The sequence below is a fragment of the Heptranchias perlo genome, chromosome 16 (genome assembly GCF_035084215.1).
Source record: "Heptranchias perlo isolate sHepPer1 chromosome 16, sHepPer1.hap1, whole genome shotgun sequence".
In the NCBI taxonomy this organism is placed as follows: Eukaryota; Metazoa; Chordata; class Chondrichthyes; order Hexanchiformes; family Hexanchidae; genus Heptranchias; species Heptranchias perlo.
In genome coordinates, this window is record NC_090340.1 from 45,125,787 (window position 1) to 45,151,934 (window position 26,148).

The 26,148-nt window shown below is 41.5% G+C and overlaps 2 protein-coding genes across 2 annotated transcripts in view; both read right to left on the reverse strand.

Moving 5' to 3' along the window:
• The window catches only part of LOC137333431 (polycystin-1-like protein 2), a 119,269-nt gene extending 116,788 nt beyond the window's left edge, over positions 1–2,481 (reverse strand). Inside the window, exon 1 of the mRNA XM_067997581.1 lies at positions 2,440–2,481. Coding sequence (XP_067853682.1) covers positions 2,440–2,481 — 42 coding nt within the window. The remainder of the gene's footprint in view (positions 1–2,439) is intronic.
• On the reverse strand, positions 1,670–25,685 carry ist1 (IST1 factor associated with ESCRT-III). The gene is made up of 10 exons (XM_067998062.1): positions 25,598–25,685; positions 23,464–23,580; positions 22,946–23,126; positions 17,628–17,715; positions 14,326–14,409; positions 13,368–13,478; positions 11,194–11,367; positions 7,583–7,696; positions 4,399–4,450; positions 1,670–4,265 (listed from the first exon to the last, which is right to left on the reverse strand). The coding sequence occupies exons 2-10, from the start codon at positions 23,549–23,551 to the stop codon at positions 4,054–4,056; spliced, it is 1,104 nt and encodes a 367-aa protein (XP_067854163.1). The 5' UTR covers positions 23,552–23,580; positions 25,598–25,685; the 3' UTR covers positions 1,670–4,053.
• Positions 25,686–26,148: the final 463 nt, after the last annotated feature.

A 26,148-nucleotide genomic window follows, 5' to 3' on the forward strand; every position in this document is an offset into this window, starting at 1 on the left:
TATCACTCATCTCCTTTCTGGCAGAAGTAGGGTCCATATTTCCAATTTCCAAACAACAAACAATTGCAAGAGAGATCAATTACTGTTAGGACAGCAAGTACAAGCATAATCATTTTTGCAAAAAAAAAGTTATTTTCAGCCATAACAGCAGCGTCCTCCATACTCCCCGCAGAGCGACAAGGTGTCATTTCAAAGTTCTTCCCCTCCCAGGAAGCTAGAAATGGCATAGGCACTTGCCCTCTATGCTAATGACTCCGTCCCCAGGATTTGGAAGTCAGTGCCAGGGCAAACTGGTGGCAGAATGAATTTCAGGACTCTTCTTTTAATCTGAAACTGGCAGGCAGAGGATAGCTATTACCAGCAGCACAAGCAATGTCAATATCCAATTTTACATCTAGCTTCAGTTACAATTGCTACATAAATGTTCAATTGGAACTGGTATCCCTCCTCATCCTTCCTGACCTGTCTGCAGCTTTTGACACAGTTGACCACACCATCCTCCTCCGTCGTCCTGCTGGGTGGGACTGCACTCGCCTGGTTCCATTCTTATCTATCCAGTTGTAGCCAGAGAATCACCTGCAATGGCTTCTCTTCCTGCTCCCGCACCATTACCTCTGGAGTCCCCCAAGGATCTATCCTTGGTCCCCCTCCTATTTATCATCTATAAGCTGCCCCTCGATGACATCATCTGAAAACACATCAGGTTCCACTCGTACGCTGACGACATCAAGCTCTACCTCACCACCAACTACCTCAACCCCTCCAGTCTTTGATTTGTCTGACATCCAGTACTGGATGAGCAAAAATTTCCTCCAACGATATATTGGGAAGACCGAAGCCATTGTCTCTGGCCCCCGCCACAAACGCCATTACCCAGCCACCTACTCCATCTCTCTCCCTGGCCACTGAGGCCGTTCACAACGTTGGCCTCCTATTTGACCGAGATGAGCTTCTGACCACATACCTGCTCCATCACCAAGACTGCCTACTTCTACCTCCATAACATCGCCTGTCTCCGCTCCTGCCTCAACTCTTCTGCTGCTGAAGCTGTCATCCATGCCTTTGTTACCTCTAGACTTGACTATTCCAATGCTCTCCTGGCCGGCCTCCCATCTTCCACCCTCCATAAGCTTGAGCTCATTCAAAAAAACTCTGCTGCCCGTATCCTAACTCGCACCAAGTCCCGTTCACCCATCACCCCTATACTCGGTGACCTACATTGGCTCCCAGTCCGGGAACGCCTCAATTTTAAAATTCTCAGCCTTGTTTTCAAATTCCTCCATGGCCTCGCCCCTCCCTATCTCTGTAACCTCAAACAGCACTACAACCCTCCGAGATCTCTGCGCTCCTCCAATTCTTGTCTCTTGCGCATCCCTGATTTTAATCGCTCCACCATTGGCAGCTGTGTCTTCAGCTGCTAGGCCCCAAGCTCTGGAATTCCCTCCCTAAACCTCTCCTTAAAACCTACCTCTGACAAAGCTTTTGGTCACCTGTCCTAATATCTCCTCACGTGGCTCGGTGTCAAATTTTGCTTGATAATCGCTCCTGTGAAGCACCTCGGGACGTCCTACTACCTAAAAGGAGCTATATAAATGCAAGTTGTTGTTTTTGGTATGTGTTCAAGGAAAGTTTTAGATGCCACTGAATTAACAGAACTACAACCAACAGAAATCCTTAAAGTTGTTTTATTTAGCAATGTTTAACCATACAATATAAACAAAATCATGTACACCAAGTCTGCACATTTTTGTAAAGGTAAGGACCCCAACATCCGACTAATAAGGCCTTTGCAACATTGTTTAATATTATGAATAATGTAAGGATATAGAAAATCAAGTCAATCAACACATTACAAAGTGAAAATTCAGAGCAATCTTATTGAAAGTAGAGTTGTTACAGTGATTTATTATGAACTGTTCAGTACTTCCACTGAACAGTTACTCTCAATCCATTAATAAATTAGTTTGCCACAAGACTACTGGCTGGCTACTCAGTTTGAAAGCTATTTTTATTGCATCCTAGCCTCATGCACATTATGACATCGATCACAGATGCATGCATGTGCAAATCCACTGGATATTCAAAGTCCATTGCTGCCATGTCTCATTGAGCTCACAGCCATTAGGGGCTATTCTAATTAGAAGAGAAAATTTACAAGTTAAACAATAATCATTTCAAACTGTTGTAAAGGATGACAGCTGTTGCATTAAAAGATTTTTAATCACCTGGTGGATGAACAGAATATGCAGGAAACTATAAAACCCACGATACTGTCGTCTGCATGCCAAACTTGGTAATTTATCTCAGACCATGCAAAGGGCTAACCTAGGTTAGCTGTACTGTCCAATTACACTCACCAGATTGAAACTCTGTGATTATTGGAACTTTGAGACACAGTAGAGCGGGGTACACAAAACAGCCTATGGGCCAAATGCTAACCTTGTGAGCTTCTGATGAAAAGTAATGTATTTTCTCCTCCATTTCGTCTCTAGTAATCCCACTGTATTACACACCTTCTCCGCCAAAAATCACAGGCCAGTGACTCCAAGAGCCATTATCTTAATTATGGGCTCCCAACAATGAGTTACTCCATAGTTTTCTACACCACTCATATCTTTTTGGTACTTCTTCCCAATCAGAAGACTAGGAAACTCAATGTCCAATTGTTACTGAGTGTTCCAGTCTTGGGTACTCTTGGTTGGGACAAAGGGCTGAACAGCTTGGAAAGTTCTGCAACCCATTGCTGCTGGGACACCATAGCAATAGTACAGCTCTGTGGAGTCAGAACTCCAGTCCACCCTCTTGGCATTAGAATGGACAAGATGCAAGGTACAGAACTGATGAGACTTGCCGTATCAGATCTACAACTAAACTTTAGCCAACTAGTTTGTGGAACAAGTGTTAACAATCTAGTTTAGAAAAGTAATGAAACATACTCCATGTACAGAATCAAATGGTAGATAAAAACTGAATGATTTGATGCTTTTGGGCTTTGGTTGCTATCTGAACCATATATAGGTGATGCATATGCTATTGTTAAAAATATAAACGTGGAGTTACCTCACTGTTGAAGCAACCTGTAAGCAAGTTACTGTTTCAGATTCTGGTCCTCGACCTGAAATTAGTAAATACCTCTGCAGTAGAGCTTCATCACACTACCTAGGTCATAATTTTAAAATGGCCAAAAGTCTAACCTGTGCAACCTATATCTTTTAAAAATATTTTAGATTTTTTGTTGAATGAGAAAATTAAGTATGTTAAGAAAATGCAATTGGAATGCTATTAAAGTTGATTCGCAGAGATTCTTTCAAGCGTATCACTTCCAGTGCAGAAACTTCAAATTTCATTTTTATAAGACTGAAACAAAAAGACAATGTTAGAGACTTCATTACAGATCAGGTTTACATTAGACTTTAAATAGTACAAGGATTCTCCACCTGTAAATAGGAAAGTGTAAATCATTTCTTTTTGGAATACACAAGATACTTTATAAATAACTGGCTGAAAACAATATACACTTTTATTAAGTGTTACTGACAAATGCATCTTGTCAGAGTAAGCTTGAATGGGATCAGGACAGCTATTTTGCTTTCTCTTATACAAGTCTGAGATCACATGCAATCTCACTACTACCAATATTAGTGTTCATTCTTTCAAATGCACCTGTCCTTCCTGGTCATTTGGGGCACCTTGAGAGAGAGAGAGAGAGAGAGAGAGAGAGACAGACAGACAGACAGACAGACAGACTCAAGTTAGCATGATGCCGAGTGTAGGCTAGTGAAGATCTGAGGTCATGGCCAAAACTAGATTTGAATCAATGCTCAACCAAGACCGCCATAAATATAACCAGGGCCTGGTTAGAATAAGAATATCTGAAAGTACAGTACACCACTACTGAGAGAAATCCAAATAACTTTTCAAGAAAGGAGTGATAATATTCCAGCATACATAGCATCTGGTTCAATTATAAAGCTTTCAGGTTCTAGTAGAGATACACTAGTGAATTTAGAATTACTCCATGAAAATTAAAGAACAGCTTTCTTGATTATTAAATTAAGTTTTCTTCTTCAAGTCCTCAAATCTGCGAGACAGATCATCAAAATCAATGTCTTCTGAAGCTGTGGAAGTGCCACCAACAGATGCTGTTGGTAGGGTGTCAGGCACAGAGGGCAACTCTGGTAGTGTTACATTATCGTAAATAAAGTCGCTCGAAGCAGCAGCAGGTCGTGGCATCTGCCGAGGTGCAGCAATTGGGACTGAAGGACCTATACAATACAAATAATAACAAAAATTACTATGTGCAATGTAGTATCATATTATGCTAACATTAGATACAAAAACATTTTCACCACAGTGAACTACATAAATAGATTAAACAAAAAAACTGTCATGACTTACCAGGAAGCTTGGAAGAAGGCAAACCAGTGTCAGTACGGTTAACATCATCAATCTGTTAAACAACACCGATGATCAGTAATACAGTCAAGTCAACTTTAACTACAGCAATGTCACTACCGACTGCAAGCTGAGAGGTGGGAAAGGGGAAGCACATGTACAGAGGGGGGGCTCAGGCCAACATCAACCAGTCACTGGAAGTGGAGGTCAACCTCAGAGCAAGCATGCTGCTTTGCTAAGGTTGAGGACCTGGATTAAGCAGTTGATAATGAGTAAGCCTAGAGTGTTGCATTGGTCTTGGTGATAGAAGCACAGATCCAAATCAACCACCTGTGGTAGACCTGTAATCCAATAACCTGAACCAGGCAGTCCACAGTACTTCAAAGCACTGGTTGCTAGATTAATCAGCCAGTCTCGTTTAATAATGGAACCTAACCGGGTAGAGCTGTCACTGGAGGCTGAGGGCTCTTCCCACTCAACTCCAGATAACCCTGCAAGCTAATGCCCCAACACGTAGGATGGTCCCATCCAGATAAGCAGTGGGTAACAGCTCTGGTAAACTGCATAGTTGTAGTTGATTAAGCTCCAGCAGTACTCCTGCACATAAACGTGGTCCCAAAGCCTTGGCTCTCTAAGCCATCTCTTCTGAGACCCACCTCCTGCCCACCTGACTCCGTCCCCACCTAACACCTTTGCTGAACCCAATGTTCATTGATACGGTTAATGCTTCTCTCTGTTCGGGCACTGTCCATCTCCCTTCCTAAACAATTGTAAACAATTTTACAACACCAAGTTATAGTCCAGCAATTTTATTTTAAATTCACAAGCTTTCGGAGATTGTCAACCCCAGTCCATCACCGGCATCTCCACATCATGCCTTCCTAAACAGTTACTATCACTCCCCTCCTCAAAAAGCCCACAACTGATCTGTCTGCCCTCCACATTTCTGCAAATTTCTCCAGCCTTACATCCTGTCCCTTGCTTTCCAGCTCACTGACTCTGGCTTCCTGTGCATTTCCCCCCTCCCTCCATTCCACCTTCAGTGATGGAGCTTTTAGCCACTTCAACCTTCCTCCCAAAATCCTCCTTTCAACCTTTCAAAGCCTATTCAAAACATCACTTTAAGCAAGCTTTCAGTCATTTCTCTAACCCATTTGGAAAGGCTCAGCATTTGTGCCTGTTTTGCCCTGTGAACCACCGTGGGATTTTTTTTTCTACGTTAAAGGCCCTATATAAATCCAAGTTGTTGCTGCTACAAAGTCAATGTTAACTCAACCAAACAGGCAGTCATCACAAGGCAACTTTTTTCAATTGCGAATGCTCATTAAACTCCCAATCAACATTTTTTGTTAACAGCAATGTAATGCAGTGACCACTTAATTCATCATCCATCGATTTAGTGAGAACGTGTAATGTAATGTGCAATTTGAATGTCTGTGTTAAGAGCTGTAAAAATACAAATTTAACTCGGTATAAGTTTTTTTTTTACATCGTCAGGCTTTAAGAGATTAAAATTCTAAAAACCGTGATTCACTGATAATTATCAGTAAAAATAGCAGCCCCAGCATTCTGCAACTTAAAATCTGACACAAAGATGCAAGTTTACACAAGATCTAGTTGCCAAACATTACACATTACAAAAAAGTAAACAAAACACTGCTGTGGCTTTTCTGAATAAATCACAAATTATCAAAAACTTATATTTAATAATGTATTAATAAATTAGCATCACAGTTTCAGCAGGTTGCGCATTCTGAACACACTTCAAATGCAGAGATTACATATATTCATGGAATAAATTTAGAAATAATATATTTTTTATTTTTACAGAGAAGCCACTGATTTCCTGAACGTGCTAATATTAATGGGCCCCACAGAAAATGAGTCAATCTTGTTAGTGAAATAGTTTTCAGTATTCCTTTTGTACATATATACAAGTATTATTTAATAATCAGTACAACTACATTTAGACAACATATCAGCGTACTGGCCACAGAAACATTAAGATTTATTTCAGGTAACAGCACTACTTCTGTCCAGATTCTGGTCTGCCGTTTCTAACAGAGTTTATGTTATTTTTATAAATTTGTTCTAAAAAGTCATCATAGATTTTGATCAAAGGCAACAGTCACACGTCAGCAGTTAGATCAACCAACTCCGTTCCAAACAAAGCCATTAGGTAGAACACCTTGCAGAAACTAGCTAGTTCCACATGATGTGCACAAGTTTTAGAAAAAGGCTCAGCTTACACAAAGCACAATTTATGGGGTGGTATTTGGTTGGAGAAAATCTGTTCTCGGACCATATGCTCTTCTAACTGAAGTATGTGAGCAAACAAGGAATAAACTGAAGATAAGCCTTCATATACTAAATTTAAAATAATCAAATGATTAAAGTGACTGCTTCAATTATTTCAGGAATTCTCTCCTGAAGGGGTTAACTCTCGTCGAGGCAGTTCCACAGAGGCTGACTGCCCTCTAGTAACCTCACCCAAATGGCTATGTGTGAGCCAAGGGAATAAGTATCAGCAGGCTATTTAAATGTAGATGTCATCAGACTCGAGCTCAATTCTCTCCTTCCCACAACATCCACAAATACGCATTTTACAGCAGGGGTCGTTGAATAGCAAGAATTGTGGCAGTATTTCTCCTGAAACGGAGGGATACTGAGATCAAATGAAGCACCTCTACCATCACCTGCGAGTAACTAGCTTAGCATAGACCAGGGATCAAACTTGGGACTTTCCTGATGTGTATGGTTCAGTAGCACACTAGACTCAGTGTATATTGCATACAGGTCTGGTAGGGATGCTCTCATAGATGCAATCCAATAATAGCTCCAGTTTTACAAAGTATCATCTGTAGATATAATTAATCCATTCAGACAATGTGTGAGATCAGATAAATTATTGAAAAAATGTTAGAAGTCTGTCAAGTGGGCCATGGGACATTTTAAATGTTAATTTGCACAATGTTTTGACAGTTCACATCTTAACAGAAGGAATACTGACTAACATCATGCAAGATTATGAATGAAAACAGCAAGGCTGAGGTGCAATGTCGTTAGTAATGTTGATGTATGGTTGAAAGCGCCAGAGGTACAATTAAAACAACATCTTTCCTGAATATCCACTCTCCCCATTGGCCAGGCTCAGGTCTGCTGTTGCGAAAGAACCTCAGCAACTTACAGATTCGTATGTTGGTGGGTGAATTGGTATCGGAGGTGGGTTACCCCCCATGTTGGGTGGCTGGAAGTTGTTGAATGGCTGATAAGTGTCCACTGACAGACCATTAAAGTTATCCTAGGAGAAACAAAAAAGACAGGATTCAACCAAATATCAAGCATCTTCACCCTCCCAATGTAGCTTTGATCTATGTTTTTGTTGACTACCACAGCATCACAACATCTGATGTCTGGATTATCTAATCGAACAGAATTACATAATTTGGCTTTAACCATTCTTATTTACTTTAAAGCTAACTTGGTGGGGGGCATTATCTTTCCACCCCAACCATAAGTGAAGAAAACTACAGATATGCATCCTCAATTCTTATCAGTGCCATCCTAAATCACTCATTTAGATCATACAGAATAAATCTGAATTGGAAGATATCCACGATCAGCCTACAGAAAAATCCTACAAACCACATTTCAGAAGAGACTTCTTGCAGATTTAAATTGGATTGCATTTGTTTAAAGTTACTGCAAATTTTGGTTACCTTCTTGCAGCCTTTTTGTAAAAAATATAATACACAGACACACAACTTAATTAGGGATCTTATGCCCTTTCCAATTGATTTCCCCTCACTCCACCCACTCTCCAAGTCAGGTAGAGTGAGATGTAATGACATATTTGTCACTGTACCATGTCCATCCAGGAAACAGGCAAACTGGTCAGGAATCCAAGAGTTTCAATCTGATCAATTCAAGTTGTCAGCCTAGCAGAGTAACTGAAGCATTACTTAACCAGAAATTATCAATTTTTAACATATGACAGATGATTTAGCCTACATTAGTAGATGGAACAGTGATCAATCATTGAAAGAATATATTCTTAATAAGTTTAGTATGAAACATTAAAAATAAAACATTTAATTTCATGCAGAGAGTCAATCAACATGCCAAGATTACAGCCAACTAAAACATCTAGTTTAGTTGAAGTGAAAGAAGTTTCCTTGCCTGTAGAAAGGACATCATTCATGCAACAGAAAGGCTTGTTTTGTTAAGCCAGAGGATTTAGGAGCCTACGCTTCATCAAAACAAAAGTTTCAGAAGCATGCAGACCATCACATGCATCTAAAGAATATCCTTAACAATACAGGTTACAACTGGATATAGTTAAGTCAGCTAACTTTTGCTAGACCCCTTCAGGTCATTTTTTTTAATCTAACCCATCCCAAGCATGTACTCCCAAACTAAAGATACAATTGAATCAACACAATGGGGACTGGTTTAGAATCACAAAGAGACAGTAGGATTCAAGTTATACTTTACATGCCATGTATGATCAAAATCATGACCAATGCTCTCCTGGCCAGCCTCCCCGCCAAAAACTTCATCTCATCCAAAAGCTCTGCTGTCCATATCCTATCCCACACCAAGTTTTGTTCACCCATCACGTGTCCTTGCTTGCCCACATTGGTTCCCAGTCCCCCGAAGCTTCAAATTGAAAATTTTCATCCTTGTGTTTAAATTCCTTCATGGCCTCACCCTTCCCTATTGCACGAACTCTCTGTTCCTTTGACTCTGTCTTCTTGTACATCTCCCCATCTTTTTGCTCCACAATTGTGGGGTAATTTTAACCCCCAAGAACGGGTGGGTTGGGGGCAGGTGGCAGGTTAAAACAACAATTTTTTTTGGAGTGGGACTGCATCCCAGCTCCAACTCGCCCACTTCTGGGTTTAACCCAAGCAGCTTTGTATGCGTGTGCACAACAGATACCACGAAGTCCTGCCTTCACTTAAAGCCGGCGGGCCAATACTTAAAGGGGCAATGTACCTCACTGAAATAGCTGAGGTACTTAATTGTTTGTTACTACAAAAGTAAAATGAATTTAAACGTACCTGTTTGGATTTCCCATCGCTTTCGATTCACGTCAAATGAAAGCAGGTGGGAAGGGCCAGATCCATGAGGTGAGTGTCTTCATTGTCCTGCTTGTGTGCCCAACAAGCGCACCCGGCCGACACTACCCCGCAACCCCCTCCCCGAGATCCCCGACGCTGGCTGACCCTCACCCACCCCTCCGATCCCCGACGCTGGCTGACCCTCACCCGCCCTCCGATCCCCGACGCTGGCTGACCCTCACCCGCCCTCCGATCCCCGACGCTGGCTGACCCTCACCCGCCCCTCCGATCCCCGACGCTGGCTGACCCTCACCCGCCCCTCCGATCCCCGACGCTGGCTGACCCTCACCCGCCCCTCCGATCCCCGGCGTTGGCTGACCCTCACCCGCCCCTCCGATCCCCGGCGCTGGCTGAACCTCACCCGCCCCTCCGATCCCCGGCGCTGGCTGAACCTCACCCGCCCCTCCGATCCCCGGCTGACCCTCACCCGCCCCTCCGATCCCCGGCGCTGGCTGACCCTCACCCGCCCCTCCGATCCCCGGCGCTGGCTGAACCTCACCCGCCCCTCCGATCCCCGGCTGACCCTCACCCGCCCCTCCGATCCCCGGCGCTGGCTGACCCTCACCCGCCCCTCCGATCCCCGGCGCTGGCTGACCCTCACCCGCCCCTCCGATCCCCGGCGCTGGCTGACCCTCACCCGCCCCTCCGATCCCCGACGCTGGCTGACCCCGCCCCTCCGATCCCCGACGCTGGCTGACCCCGCCCCTCCGATCCCTGACGCTGGCTGACCCCGCCCCTCCGATCCCCGACGCTGGCTGACCCCGCCCCTCCGATCCCCGACGCTGGCGGAACCCCCTCCGATCCCCGACGCTGGCGGAACCCCCTCCGATCCCCGACGCTGGCGGAACCCCCTCCGATCCCAGACGCTGGCGGAACCCCCTCCGATCCCAGACGCTGGCGGAACCCCCTCCGATCCCCGACGCTGGCGGAACCCCCTCCGATCCCCGACGCTGGCGGAACCCCCTCCGATCCCCGACGCTGGCGGAACCCCCTCCGATCCCCGACGCTGGCGGAACCCCCTCCGATCCCCGACGCTGGCGGAACCCCCTCCGATCCCCGACGCTGGCGGAACCCCCTCCGATCCCCAATGCTGGCTATCCCACCTTCCACCCCCAATGTCGCCCACATCCCACCACCCCTCATTTTTTTCCTCAAGGCCGATGATCTCTCTCTCCCTCCCGCCTCCCACCCCTCTCTGATTTTCAGCTCCTTTCACTCCTGACAGGCAGCCAGCCAGCCAATCTGGCTGCCTGGCGTGGGAAACTCGGAAGTACAAACACTCACCTTTGATTGAGTTGCGATCGCAGATTGCAACGCACTCAATTCGCTTTAGGGATCCCCCACGAAAATCTACGGATGTGCAGGGTACCCCACACCAAGTGAAAATCATGCCCCTGGTGTCCATGCATTCAGCTGTCTAGGGCCTACGATCTGGATCTCCTCCTTCCTCTACATATTTAAGACCTACCATTTTGATCAAGCTATTGGCCATCTCTCCTAATATCTCCTTCTTCGTCTCGCCATCCATTTTTGTCTGATTAGACCTCTGTCACGCCTTGGGGCGTCTTTTTATATTAAAGGTACTATATAAGTGGAAGTTATTGTTCTGGCAGAAGTAGAGAACATTGGAGGGGGAATTGAAGTGTCAAATGTTTGCTGTTTGAAAAATACTTACTGGTCCCTTTCTTGGAGGGTATGAGAATGGTACAGATGGTGTTGGCATTGCCATAGGCATAATGCCTGCCACGGGTGCTGTGAATCCTCCACCACCTCCCCCACCAGGTCCGCCTTTCTTATCATCATTAACTACATCAATCAAATCTGCTTCCACACCTACTGGGATTTCACCCTAGAAATAATTGAAAAAAAGTCTTATTCACTAATTAATGGGCTATCATTTTACTTGATAATAAAGCTCTACAAATTCCAGAGTATAGATATATTTAAAAAGGAAAAATTTGCAGGGCTATGGGGAAAGAGCAGGGGAGTGGGAATAATTGGATAGTTCTTTCACAAGTACGATGGGCCGAATGGTTTCCTTCTGTGCTGTATGATTCTAAGTAATTGGAATCACATCTTGCTGGGTGCTTGTAATCTTATTTACACCTAAAGTACACTGACTGCTGAAACAAGTGACTACTGTACAACACATTACCACAGCAGTTCAAAGGAACCTTACTTTTACAAGAATTAAAACCATTAGCCCATTCTTTAAGTAGCATGATTTACTGAAAAATCAGCAAATTCAGTACACAATTTTGCATCTTTTCATGTAAATCCAATGGCATCTTCAGGATATAAAATGTTGTGTTGGGGTGTTCTAAACCTCAGGTGAGTCTTGGTAAATATGTACACATTCACTAGTATTGCTCACATGTACTGACTTTAAGATCATCACTATTCACGGTGGAACAAGCAGAGATTTTTAATTTTTTTAAATGGTGAAAGGGGGCAAAAATACTTTTTGAAGAATATCATCAGGTGTCTGAAACAGTTGAAGGCTGACGAGCACAATTGCCTCAACCACTTTTTTAAAAAATCACAACAGCCATAAAACAAAATAAGCACAATATGATTTTGATTATGGAACTCAAATGACTAATAGGATAAATAGCAATCCAAGTGGTTTACGGTCTCAGCCTTATTTATTAAATATACAGACTAGTCCTGTTGCCATTTATTTATGACTCTCAGCCATCCAAGTGTTTGAGAGCTGTAAAAACATTGTACGGTTTGGCTGACTCACCTTTTATAGGAAAGAGGCCAAAAAAAGATTTCTTTAAATTTGAAAAACTTTTTTTGCTGTAAGCTACACTGCAATTAGAAAGCTGTACATTAGGAACATTAAAAATGCACATAGAATTGTAAAATAGAAAAAAATAATCACTCAAGTAAAAATATAAATGCAGGCTTGAGTGAAAAAAAATTCTCCATATCGTTTTTTTAGAACCCATCCAAAGTGATAAAGTTAAAGTGTAAACAGTCAAATTGCCCACAGCAAAGCACAGAGGGAGAGAAGCCCAAGAGAGAGAGAGGGGTGTGGCCCAAGGGCCACATTTTTTCGATTTTTTTTTTCATAGCTCAAACAGCTATTTCTTTTTTTTAAGCATATTTTCAAAATAGCAGGGTTAGATTGGGGAGCAAGGTCAGGGACAGAAGGCAGCAGGGGAACAAGGTCCATTGCCACTAGAACAGCACTTTTTAATGCAAGGCAGTCATATCTGGCCACGACCAGGGTCAACAGAAATAGAGAAGGCCGTAGAGAAGTTAGAGGAACAGCAAAAGATAGAGGTAGGTGACTTTTTAAAAATTATTTTAAAAGGTGGAAGAACACACTGTTTAGAGTTCATTCGATGACTTCAAAAATAAACTTAAAATCTCAAATGCACAGATGTCTTGTGAAGCAGAGGCTGCAGAGTTTCTATGGGGTCTCCAGTATAGCTTGAGTATCTGGGAGAAGTATTACAGTCCTAGTGATTGAAGGGCTGCAACTACATTGTGACAGGCTAGGATAAATGTTTGCATTTTTACAACGACAATATAGCATCTTTAAAGTAAAGTGCAGAACTGCTGCTTTAGGTCACATCAAGAATTCAGATTAGGTGTTTCATTAACATTGAGCTGCAACTCAATTATACTCCAAATTTTAATGAACCATTATGATTGATAATTGAGCTGTATATCAGCTAAAACTAAATATCGGCAAAAGAATTTAAACAGTTTAAAACCAAAGATGGATTTTGAATGCACTTCAATAATAACGCTGCCTGTGATCTGTCTTGTGATTAACAGCTTCTCCTTCAGTGTTCAGGTGGCAACATTAGTCAGATGAACTGTAGACATACATACCATGACAACAGAATCAGGCTCATAGGGAACATTGTAGTTCTTTGCTATCTCGATTAAGTATCTCTCCACTAGGATTTTGGGTGGTGCTTCAACACTTAGCTTGAGCATAAGCTGAAAAGGAATGCAATCAATATTGGAAAATCGTGCAAAAAGGATGAAAGCATAGAAATTCCAGAGTAACTACCATAACAGGTTAGAAATAACTAGTGCAGAACAAAAGTTAATTACTAACCATCACTAGATTAGTGCAAGTTCATCAGATAATTAGAGCTTATATATAAACAAATTCAAACACTGGGCTAATATTACCTGCACATCCTTTTTAAATGCAACTGCATTGTAAAGGAAGAGAATGACGACTTATTAAAACTTGCAAAGTATTTATACCAGGTAGCATTAGTTTTCAACAAATATGCACTGTCAATTGCAAATGGTAAAACCAGACAATTATAGTGCTTTCCAGTTTCAAAAAGGCCTTGTTGTGAGCAAGTTCCAGAGTAATTTAAAACAAAAATGTTAAATTTTGGTAAGTGAAGACAACTGAATCAAAATCTTCAGAATTAAAACACTGATCTTGAAATGACTAACAGTACTTGGAATTTTATTTATTTAGCTTTACCAGGAAATATTTAGTATTTTAAATGACAATTATTGAGAGAATCATGTTTCTATACAAGGATGAGTTTGATGGGACAAATAGTCTCCATCATCTATTCTTATCTTTGCAGTAAGTTCCAATATCTGTAACTTTAGGGGGCATCATTCCATTCAGTGTTTCATAGAACAAGATCTTTTGCCCGGTCATAGTTAAACAATGGTTGAATGCTGCATCAATCTAACTTTTGAGGGGGTACAGCTTCCTTTCAGTATGTATTCACATGTCAGAATATGTATTTTGCAATAAAGAGGTAGACCACAGACCTCTGAACAAAGTTTTTTTAAATTACACTGCATTTACCCTCTCATTCACAGTTCCTATCTGGTTTGTCCTGCAAAGCTTTCCATACTCCTTGCTGTATTTGGCACACAGCTGATCTGAAACCTACAAAGAAAGAAAATAGAATAGTTATAAAATATTGCCATAGAGATTTAAGAGAGGTCTCAGAAATTGTGGAAGGAAAAATAAGGAAAATGAAATCTCCTGGAAAACTCAGATTAACAAGCAAAACAACCTCTGTACTATGGCAGAACTGACAGTATCATTTAATAACAGAGGTTGCTTTCATTTTGAACCACTAATATATTAGTAAAATATAAAGTGATTTTACACCACAGCGTTGAAGAAAATTTTCAATATTTCACATTGTGGAAACCTGGGTCAGTGCACCATTGCTCATTTAAGAGTGCAAAGTATGATACTCAAAACAACACAGACATAAGTCATGAAGATCCTTTTCCCATAAAGATAGGAGTAGCAAAGCCACTGGTGCAATTTTCTCTTTTAGTCTATGGGCATGGTTAAGTTTAAACAGCCTAAACCAGATTACTTTAAAGTCGTATGTGAACTTACTTGTTTCCATTTGCCTCCATGGGCTGGACAATCCTGCCCAAGACAATCGCATTGTACACTGCTGTTACCACTTGTTTATTCCAACATGGGAAAAGTTTGAATAATGAGGAAAAGGATCACCCACAGCTTTTCTTCCCTCCCATAGATAACCTTGCTATGACTTGAAAGATCTTCTACAGCAGGCCAGAGTGCAAATGTCAACAATGATTGAATTTCATATTTTCAACATATGCAGACAATATGTTGAAGGCAAAACACCAAAGGAGGCAGTTTCTATACCACCCAGGCCATATAGCTAATATTGCAGAACTATTCCCTGAAGCAGCTCTGTAATACAAATGGTTCATCATAGTCTTCTTGTTGAGAGTAAACCCAACCCATCTAAACAGAGCAAGTTACTGCAGTGAATTTTTTTCATAGGAATGATTTATAGCAGCAGTGGAAAGTGAAAACAGTCCCTCTAACATGAGAGTAGATTTTTTTAACAATTCCTGTAGCATCAATTCTGAGAGATAAGTAAATGCAATGTCACCAATTCCAATTCATTTGCTGATATTTGTGTTCGCATTTTGATTATTTTGGAGCTAAATACAAATATGAAAACAAAGAATCACAGTTTATACAATCTGAAGATGTGGGAAATTGTTCTCATGTTTACTTCAATTATTTTGGATATTTTTTTTAAACCAGGTCTGCATTTTCACAAACTATTAAAGAACAAACATAACAAATATGGTCAATCCAAGCAACCAAGGTGGCCTGAGTAACCTTCAGCAATGCCTCCAGATCTTCAATTCCTGAATCACTATAACAACCAAATAGCTTCCTGGAAATTCCTTCAGCTTCCCTTAAACAGACAAGCACCCCATGGCAACTGGTTACTGTGCAAACTGTATCATCAAATTCACAAGTCATGAAAACCTGTGTGAGAGTGATGCTTATACAGAAATTGAAATATACAACATACTAATGTTCTAGATCCAGTAAAACAAATCAAAAAGGTCACTTACAAAAGTTTGAAGATTATTAAATACAATGAAATTCCATTGTTAAAAAACACTAGTAAATCCCACAACACAGCATAGCACCACACACCAAGTTTAGTTTCAGGGTTAAATCACACCACTTTTTACAATCAATTCAGTATGGTTTTGGCTACACCTCTCTATGCTACAAAATCTATCCTTCCCAGACTATTCCCTCATTTTCTTTTGGCACACAAGATCAAATCATTGAGCATGAGGAAACTGTAATCTTGCATCAATAAAAATGATACAGGGTTTGAAATTAATACCGATAAACAGATCAATACAAGTAGAAACCCCAGTGTAATATCTTGAAGAGATTTAGCTTATACTCCAAACCTTACCCCCATCCACACTTTACATATCTAGAATTAAACTTGATAGCTCATGTGAATTATGATCATTTCTGGCAATTTATTTTTAGAAACATCACACTCTACTTTCAATAGGAAAGTTTATGCACAGCAACAAAAACCTGCAGCACTAATAGTGGCACTTACATGACTGATTCAATATTACGCAGATTAAAATTATGATTCTACATGTAGTGATTAATATGTTCAATTTAAAATTGTTTGAGACAACTTGAGAGGCCATCTAAAAATTTAATTGAAAAGAGTATTTTTCTGCTAACACATCTCCCCTCCCCCAAAACTATAGTATTTTCTCTCTACCGTATTCAGTGATCCAATGCTCCTAGTAAGAGAACCAGCGGGTTTCTAGCCTTAGCTCTGATCCATTGTCCCATTAAGCAAGGCTTCCCATTAAGAGCATAGGATTACTGAATCTACCCTTCTAACCCTTTCACTTGCACCTTCCATATGCAACTCTGAAATCAAACCACATTCTTAAGTATTTTGACTCTGCACACCAATTCTGCTAATAATATTTAAGCAACTATTTCAGCCTGAGAGTTCTGGAGCAATCTCACAATTTCTGAGAGGATTCCAAAAATCAGAAATCTGATATTATGCCACAGTTGCTGATCTAAGGCTTTAAAAAAAAAAACTTTTCTGCCCTTTTTCAATCTTCTCTGAGGCTCGTCATCTGTTTCCATCTCTGTTCATTATAGTGATGCCCAAGAAGTTGAAAAGACTCTGGAAAGATGTGTAATCAAATATCAAAATTCAGCATGGACTAGAATCAGGGAAGGCTTCTCTACACAGTTCTGAGCCTTCCTTGTTTTGTCAGGATGGAAACTATAATGGAAAGTACAGAGCTTACTGCTTCCCACATAAGCTCTGAGAAAGGTGAGAAATATATACAGTGCAAACTGTATGCAATTCTAACAAGAGTAACTGGGCTGTGGTTGCTAACACAAGTAACTATCAATCAAGCCCTATAGCTTTTATAATTGAAAAATTAAAACAAGATAATACATACAATACATAAACCAAAAAGACTGACAAGTCTGGTTATACATATTTTCTAATGCTCTATTTATAATCGCTAACTGCAGCTGAACTTTATTTAAAGCACCAACATTTCACTTCAAACTCAGGCATGCAGAATACATGCAAAAGTAGTAGCAGGATATTCTAACTACACCTTCTCCATTCACTGCTACTTACTATTTTTAACTCTGTTACTTCAGATTGTAACCTTGAGGCAGCCCATATTAGTGTTGAGACTGCCTCTGCCAGACCTGGATCCAGTTCCCTGAGTGAAAAGGGGCAGATGGAGACCATAAATCATTTATAATCCACTTAAAGAAACAATACTTACAACTCTGAGTTCAGCTACTTCAGTCTGTAGTCGTGGGGCAGCCCAAATCAGAGTAGAAATCGACTCACTAAGGCCTGTATCAAGTTCCCTAAACGTATATGGAAGAGAAAAGGTAGATTACAAATAAAAGCAAATATCCTGTAGAATTCGCAACAAACCCCTCAACTTAGCTAGCTTGTGCGGTGCTCCTACAACCTTTTTTTTAAGTCAGTCAGTTGTCTGCCATGCATGTAAACCCACCAAATCAAACTACTGAGAAATCTACACTCACCTGTAGGGTTTCTGTTTGCCCAATATGAAGTGCACATTCTCTCCCCGTAGGGACACACCCCATTTACCCAAATCTAAAGTGTTTAGGTGAAGATTGGCAAAGGCAATGTTTGGAGCCTCCCCTCATGGGTATGTGAGTTATACCAGTTAAAACTGCAGTTTACCATAATTGCTTGCCCAGCCAGGACCATGCTACTCACTGGGGCATCGACTTGTAACATTACTATGAGTCAAGCAGGAAGAACCCCAGTCTCATTGGCAGTTGCACCCCTTCAGTTGCCATGACTGAGCCGGACAGACTGGTCAATCATTAATAGTTCCCTGGAATACTGCTGACCTATCTAGTTCAGATATCGGATTACTGAGTTTATTATAGAGAGCTAACCCATCCTACCTTCTCTTCCCCACCCTGCCCCCACCCCGTGTCTTCATCCCAAGCAAAAGAGTCATAGCTGGTTGTCAGACAACTGACAAACACAGCTTTGAACCTTTTCTAGGTGGTTAGAACCAGAAGCAGATTTTACTTTTGACAAAAAACAGAACTATGAACCCCAACAAAATAATGTCTTGACCAGGCAAAAAGGGATAGTGGTAAATATGAATATGCAACTAAATGCAATACAATTTATTAACTTAACATTGTGGACACTTTGTTAATCAATTCTTTCAAATGTAATCATTTCAGCATTCAGAAACATTGGGATAATATTTAGCTGTTTCACAGAGCGAGGTGATAGGGTTAAACACTAACATAAATCATTCCATTTATAAACACTTTTTTGAATTATACTGTTTAAAGGAGTCTTTTGTAGTTTCATTAGGGTTTCTTTTATAGAGAAAAATGAAGACAGGAGCACAGTAACGTTTCTTTTTATTGTGGGTTATAAAGAGGCAGTTAAGAGTGTGTAACAGTTGCACAGTATTGGCAGAAGATGCAAATGGCAGCAGCAACATTGTGCCACTGGCATTATTTTTTCCCCTACCACTTAGTATCATAGTAAGGTACAGCATAGGAGGCGGCCATTTGGCCCATCATGCCTGTGTTGGCTCTTTAAAAGAGCTATCCAATCAGTCCTACTCCTCTGCTCTTTCCCCATAGCCCTATAAATTTTTTCCCTTCATCTATTTATCCAATTCTCTTTTGAAAGTTATTATTGAATCTGCTTCCACCACTTTTTCAGGCAGTGCATACCAGATCATCAAAACTCGCTGCGTAAAAAAATGTTTCCTCATTTCACCTCTGGTTCTTTTGCCAATCACCTTAAATCTGTGTCCTCTGGTTACCGACCTTCTGCCACAGGAAACAGTTTCTCCTTATTTAGTCTATCAAAACCGTTCATGATTTGAACACTCCATCAAATCTTCTCTTAACCTTCTCTGCTCTTAGGAGAAACACCCCAGCTTCTCTAGTCTCTCCATATAACTGAAGTTCCTCATCTCTGATACCATTCCAGTAAATCTCTTCTGCACCCTCTCTAAGGCATTGACATCCTTCCTAAAGTGTGGTGTCCAGAATTGAACACAATACTCCAGCTGAGGCCTAACCAGTGTTTTTATAAAGGTTTAGCATAACTTCCTTGCTTTTGTACTCTATGCCTCTATTAATAAAGCCAAGGATCTCATATGCTTTTTTAACAGCCTTCTCCATCTATCCTGCCACCTTCAAAGATTTATGTATACACCCGCAGATCTCCCTGTTCCTGCACAGCCGTTAAAATTGTACCATTTAGTCTATATTGCCTCTCCTCATTCTTCCTGCCAAAATGTATCACTTCACAGCATTAAATTTAATCTGCCATGTGTCTGCCCATTTCACCCAGTCTGTCTATGTCCTCCTGAAGTCTGTTACTATCCTCTACGTTGTTTACTACATTTCCGAGTTTCGTGCGAACTTTGAAATTATACCCTGTATATCCAAGTCTAGGTCATTAATATATATCAAAAAGAGTAGTGTTCCTAATACTGACCCCTGTGGAACATCATTGTATTCTTCCCTCCGGTCTGAAAAACAAGCGTTCACCACTGCTTTCTGTCCCTTAGCCAATTTGGTATCCATCCTGCCACTGTCCTTTAATCCCATGGGCTTTAATTTTGCTAACAAGTCTATTAGGTGGTATCAAATGCCTTTTGAAAGTCCATACACACAACTTCAACCGCACTACCCTAACTGTTACTTCATCAGATCAAGTTAGTCAAACACGATTTTCCTTTAATGTGCTGACTTTCATGTAATAGCCCATACATTTCCACGTGTCAATTTATTTTGTCCCAGATTATTGTCTTTAAACGTTTCCCCAGCACCGACATTAGGCTTAATCGCTCTCCCTTTGTTGAACAGAGGTGTAACATCTGCAATCCTCCAGTCCTCTGGCACTACCCCCATATCTAAGGAGGATTGGAAGATTGTGGCCAGAGCCTCCGCAATTTACAGGTTTATTTCCCTCAGTAACCTAGGATGCCTCCCAGCTGCACCGGGTGACTTTTCAGTACCTCCACTTTATCTATTTTTATCCTATTCAATATCACTACTACCTCTTCCTTTACTGCTACAATGGCAGCAGCCTCTTTAGTGAAGACGGATGCGAAGTATTCATTTAGTACCTCAGCTATGCCCTCTAAACTCCACAAGATCTTTTTTATCCCTTCCTTTGATTACCCTTTTACTCCTTATACGTTTATAAAAGACTTTTGGGTTCCCTTTTATGTTAGCTGGTAATCTATTCTCATATTGTCTCTTTGCCCCTCTTATTCCCTTTTTTAAATCGCCTCTGTACTTTCTGTATTCAGCTTGGTTCTCTACTGTATTATGAAATGTACATTTGTCATAAGCCTCCTTTTTCTGTTTCATTTTAATCTCTATTTCTTTAGTCAACCAGGGAGCTCTAGCTTTGGATGCCCTTCCTTTCCGCCTCGTGGGAATGTGTCTACTCTGCATCCGAATCATCTCCTCCTTGAAGGCCTCCCATTGCTCAATTACTGTTTTGCCTAACAATTTTTGATTCCAATCCACCAGGGGAAGATCCCTTTTAACTCACTGAAATTTGCCCTCCTCCAGTTAAGTATTTTTATGCTTGATTGTTCCTTGTCCTTTTCCATTACTATTCTAAACCTGATGGTATTATCATCACTGTACCCAAAATGTTCCCCCACTGAAACATGCTCCACTTGCCCTACTTCATTCTCCAGAACAAGCTCCAGCACTGCTTCCTTCTTCTTTGGACTGGAAACACGCTGGTCAAGAAAGTTCTCTTGTATACATTTTAAGAATTCCTCCCCCTCTTTGCCCTTTACACTGTTGCTATCTCAGTCTATATTGGGATAATTGAAGCCCCTCATTATTACTACTTTATAGTTCTTGCGTCTTTCTGTAATTTGCCTACAAATTTGCTCCATCTTCTTCCCACTAGTTGGTGGCCTATAGTATATACCCAGTAGGGTAACAGCGCTTCTACTGTTCCTTAATTCTAACCAAATAGATTCTCTGAACCTTCAACTACATCATCCCTTTCCAATGCTATAATAGTTTCTTTGATCAATACTGCCACACACCCCCACCCCGCCCCTCCTTTCTTTCCTTCCAGGAATATTAAGTACCCAATCCTCCTCTTCTTTGAGCCAGGTCTCTGTTACTGCCACCATATCGAAGTCCCATGTTGCGACTTGTGCCTGCAGCTCACCGACCTTATTTACCATGCTACGTGTGTTTACGCACCTGCACTCCAAACTCATCTTAGACTGCCTCACATTTGTCCCCGTCTGATCCCTCCAATTCTGAACTATTCTTTACTCTAGTGCTATTTGTCTCTCCCAGTCCTCTGTACACCTTGTTTCTCCTCTCTAATGTTTCATCCTGGTGCCCATCCCCCTGCCAAATTAGTTTAAACCCTTCCTCACAGCACTAGTTAACCTCTCCATGAAGACATTGGTCCCAGGTCTCAAAAGCAAAATACTGCAGATGCTGGAATTCTAAAATAAAAATAGAAAATACTGGAAATACTCAGCAAGTCAGGCTACATCTGTGGAGAAAGAAACAGTTAACATTTCAGGTCGATGACCTTTCGTCAGAACTGGAAAAAGTTAAAGATTTAACAGTTTTTAAGCAAGTACAGAGCCAGACAAAAGGGGAGAAAAAGGGAAGGTCTCTGATAGGGTGGAGGGCAGGTTTTTTTTATATTAGTCCAGGGGGAGGTACGAGGAGGTTACGGAGAGTTGGCATTCAACCGCCACTAGGTAGAGGTCTGTTCGCCAAACAACAGTGCCACCCTTGTCAGCAGGTTTAATGACAATGTCAGGGTTGGACCTGAGAGAACGGAGTGCTGCACGTTTAGAGGGAGGTAGGTTAGAGTGAGTGAGGGGAGTAGAGAAATTGAGACGGCTGATGTCAAGCCAGCAATTCCCAATGAAAAGGTCAAGAGAGGGTAAGAGGCCAGAGGGAGGGGTCCAAGTAGAATGAGAATTTTGAAGGCGGGAGCAAGGTCCGCTGTGCCGGGGGGAATCCTGGCCATGGAAGTGGACGCAAAGGAAGTAGAGCTCAGCATTATGGCAAGCTTGAAATTCATTGAGATGGAGGCGCAAGGGGATGAAGCTGAGGCCTTTGCGGAGGACTGATCATTCGGAGTCAGAGCGCTCCCAGCTCTGTTGAGGTGCAACCTGTCCATCTTGAACAGATCCCTTCTGCCCCAGAACTGGTCCCAATGGCCCAGGAATCTGAAGCCCTCCCTCCTGCACCATTTCTCCAGCCACGCATTAACCTGTCTTATCCTACTATTTCTATTCTCACTACCATGCTCCTCTCCAACAAAACAGCTCTGTTACAAATTTAAAGTTAGTATCATACGTGACCATTCATCTTTCAGTTGAGTGAAAACACTGATTTACCTAATAAAAAGTTCTCTACACCAGCTGTGAAAACTTTAACAAGTTTTCTTATTTATACAAACACACTAATATTTTGCTGGTTATCCATATATGACATTTAAGACCAGTGAAAAAATAACATGCATAACCAAGTCTTGTACATGACATAGCTTTGTGTCATATTTACATACTTCATTGATTGGATCATGCCAAAGCGTGCAAGCAACAAATCACAGTACAGCTCCAGAATCTCCATAGCTTCCACCAAGTAGTCCTCTCGAATGATATGCTCAACACGGATTCGAGCGCGCTCGTCCTTCCCAGATGAAAGATAATCTGCAATTTCCTTCCTGGCTTTCTGCGCTAACTCAGCTGTAAGAGTAATCAAACAATAACCAACAGTGCAGTGCTTTTCAAAGGGAAAAAAATGCAATCTTTTATATTAGTTTAACCAGAGAGTCAGCGAAATTATTATTTTATGTAACAGGTAAATATTCCAACAGTAACTGAGCCACACAATACCGTACCAAAGAGCTGGACCACTAAGCAGCAGGTCATTACACACCAACAATTAGGCCTTGGTTGTCCAGCCGCATTAAGTACAGGAAATGTGTTATGAACTGAGGCATTAAGACTACAAAAAATAATGACAACTAACAATATCAAACAGAAAACCTTTAACAAATTCATTAAAGATAAAGAAACCTACTTTTCTTTTTCTCCAGTAGCTTAAGCCTATTGATGACAAGTCGTAGGTTGACCCGCAACCGTTCAGGTCTAAATCCTGATCGCAGCATGACTGGATCTTTAAAACGGAGCAATCAACCTAGCAGAGAGAGAAAAAAGTAAACTCTAAGCAACCAACTAAGGGGGAGGGGGGAAAAAAGATGTTTCATCTAGGTTTTCATATGCATCCCACTTCAAAATGACAGCCAGTTATACCTGTGATAACAGCAATTTATACTAAATGTAAAGTAGTCACAACCTCTGTTGTGGTTTCATCCTCCTCTCTCCTTGCTAGTCTTCCATCTTCTTGACACTCCAACTTGTCAAACACTCTGCTGCCTGTATCCTGTATTCTCATCCTTGTTTATAAACCTTTCCATAGTCTTATGCAACCCTATCTGCAAACTCGTTCAGCCCTAAACCCACTGCTGAATGCCGCCTTCCTGATGTCAGCCCCAAAATTGATGACATGGCCTTCAGCTGCCTCAGTCCTATTCTCTAGAACTCCCTCCCTAAATCTTTCCATCTTTAACAACCTTCTGAAAACCCATCTCTTCAACAAGGCCTGTGGTCTCACCTCTAGTCTCTCCATTCTTGGCTTGGCATCCATGTTCCTTATACCCATCTGAAAAGCACCTTGAAAAGTTTATTTATGCTAAAGGCACTACATTATACTACATCAAAATTACAACATGGGAACAGGCCATTTAGCCCAACTAGTCTATGTTGGTGTTTATCCTCCACATGAGCAGTAGTGCTAATCTCATGAGCCCATCCTTTTCCAATGTCTTTTATCCATTTATCTAACCTATTCCTAAATGCTAACATTGTCTCTGTTTCAATCACTAACTCTGGTACTGCATTCAACAATCTCATAACCCTGTGTGTAAAAGAAAAAGTTTTTCCTGTAAGTTATTGCTCTTTATTGTATCCCTTTAAATACTGTTGCTGTTAATAAAAGTGTTAAGTTATGTCCTGTCAGCACAACAGACCAGAGGTTGAGACACAGTAGCATCCAGCCAGGAGGGAATGGCCTTGAGAGTCCTCAATGTTGACTCCAGATCTCATTAAGTCTCAGATCAAAGAATGAACTTGTATGTATATTTATTTAAGTCCTGGATCTCCTTTCTTAAAAGGGATGGGGGATCTGTGTGCTCATCCCTGACCACTGCGTACTTATAATTTGAATTTAGACAAATGAATGATGCTTAGTGAGGAAGTGATATCACTATCCAGCTAAATCCATAGCAAATTGCTTAACACTTACTGTAGAAGGAAGGTATTTATATATATATATATATAGATCCAATAAAGTACTTTTGAAGGGTAGTCACTGTTGTGGGAATGTAAAAGGTACACAGCTAACGTAGGAAATACACAGCCAATTCAAGGTCTCACAAACAGGAATGAAATAAATGACCTGTTTTAGGTGTTGATTGAGATATAAATGTTGACTAGGACACTGGGAGAACTCCCTTGCACTGGGAGTGCCGTGGGATCTTTTATCTCCACCCCAGAGGATTTAACATCTCATCCGAAAGCTGGCACATCCGACAGTGAAGATTACGTGCTCAAATCTCTGGAGTGGGGCTTGAACCTCAAATCTTCCGACTCGAGAGACGAGAGTGGTATCCACTGAGTATGCCTGATACCTTACAGTGTCCTCACTACTGTTAGAAATCGACCCAAACAACACAGCTTTTAATATATAAATATATAAATATGTGAAGTAACCTCAACTTAAAAACCTATTTTACCTACAGCCCTGTTACCCTGGCAAAAGAATGTAAAAGTTTCTCAAGCTCGATCGGGACTATCACCGAAGCCCGGCTCATACAGTTAAAGTGCTTATTTTAGTAAGTTTATCACTCCTTGGAAAAATTAGCTAAACTGGGAGTAACCCTTAAACTTTATTTACAAGGCACGAGCTTCCTCGAGTTTTTTTTTTAGGCCCTAAAAGCCACTGATGTATTGGAACACGGAAGTGAGTTTAGAAACATAAACAAGCCGCATGCAGTGAAATCTCTGAGGCCGCGCTAGCCCGAGACTCGGAGCCGTTCTGCTCCGGTCAGAACTGCACCATGGAGCGGGCAATGAAGCGTTTCTTTCTTACTCACCTGCCGGTCCTCAGGCTCCCTCGAGCTTCGCCACTTTCCAACCACCGTGAACCAAATTCCCAGTGACGTTTTCGGTCACCAGCCGGGAATGAGCTCACCGGAAGTTACGTCAGGCCTCGGCCGAATGCGCATGATCAGGCAGGAGACTCGGGGAACAATGCAGCTTAGAGACGGAGGCTGATGCGGAGAGATTTGCATTCGACGGCGACTTGGATTTGTGAGGCATCTTCATTGTCCCCACGGCACGTTATAGGATGAATTTATATTTTAAAAAGCCCAGGCACAGAGCAAAGAACTGTTGCAAAATTCAATTTAATGGGCCTTAGTGGGAAAAGGCACCTCAAGGGTAGTAATTTGCACCAGGCCAGCTACTGAAAGATCAGAGACATCAATCAACTGGTTTAGAAGGGGGAAGAAGGCTTCAGATTCTGAGGACATTAACTTCTGGGTTCAGTAGAAGCTAGACAGATAGTATAGGCTTCACGTACACCAGGCTGGTATCAATATACTAGCAAAAAATATTAATAGATAAGTATTTAAAGCAGTATGGT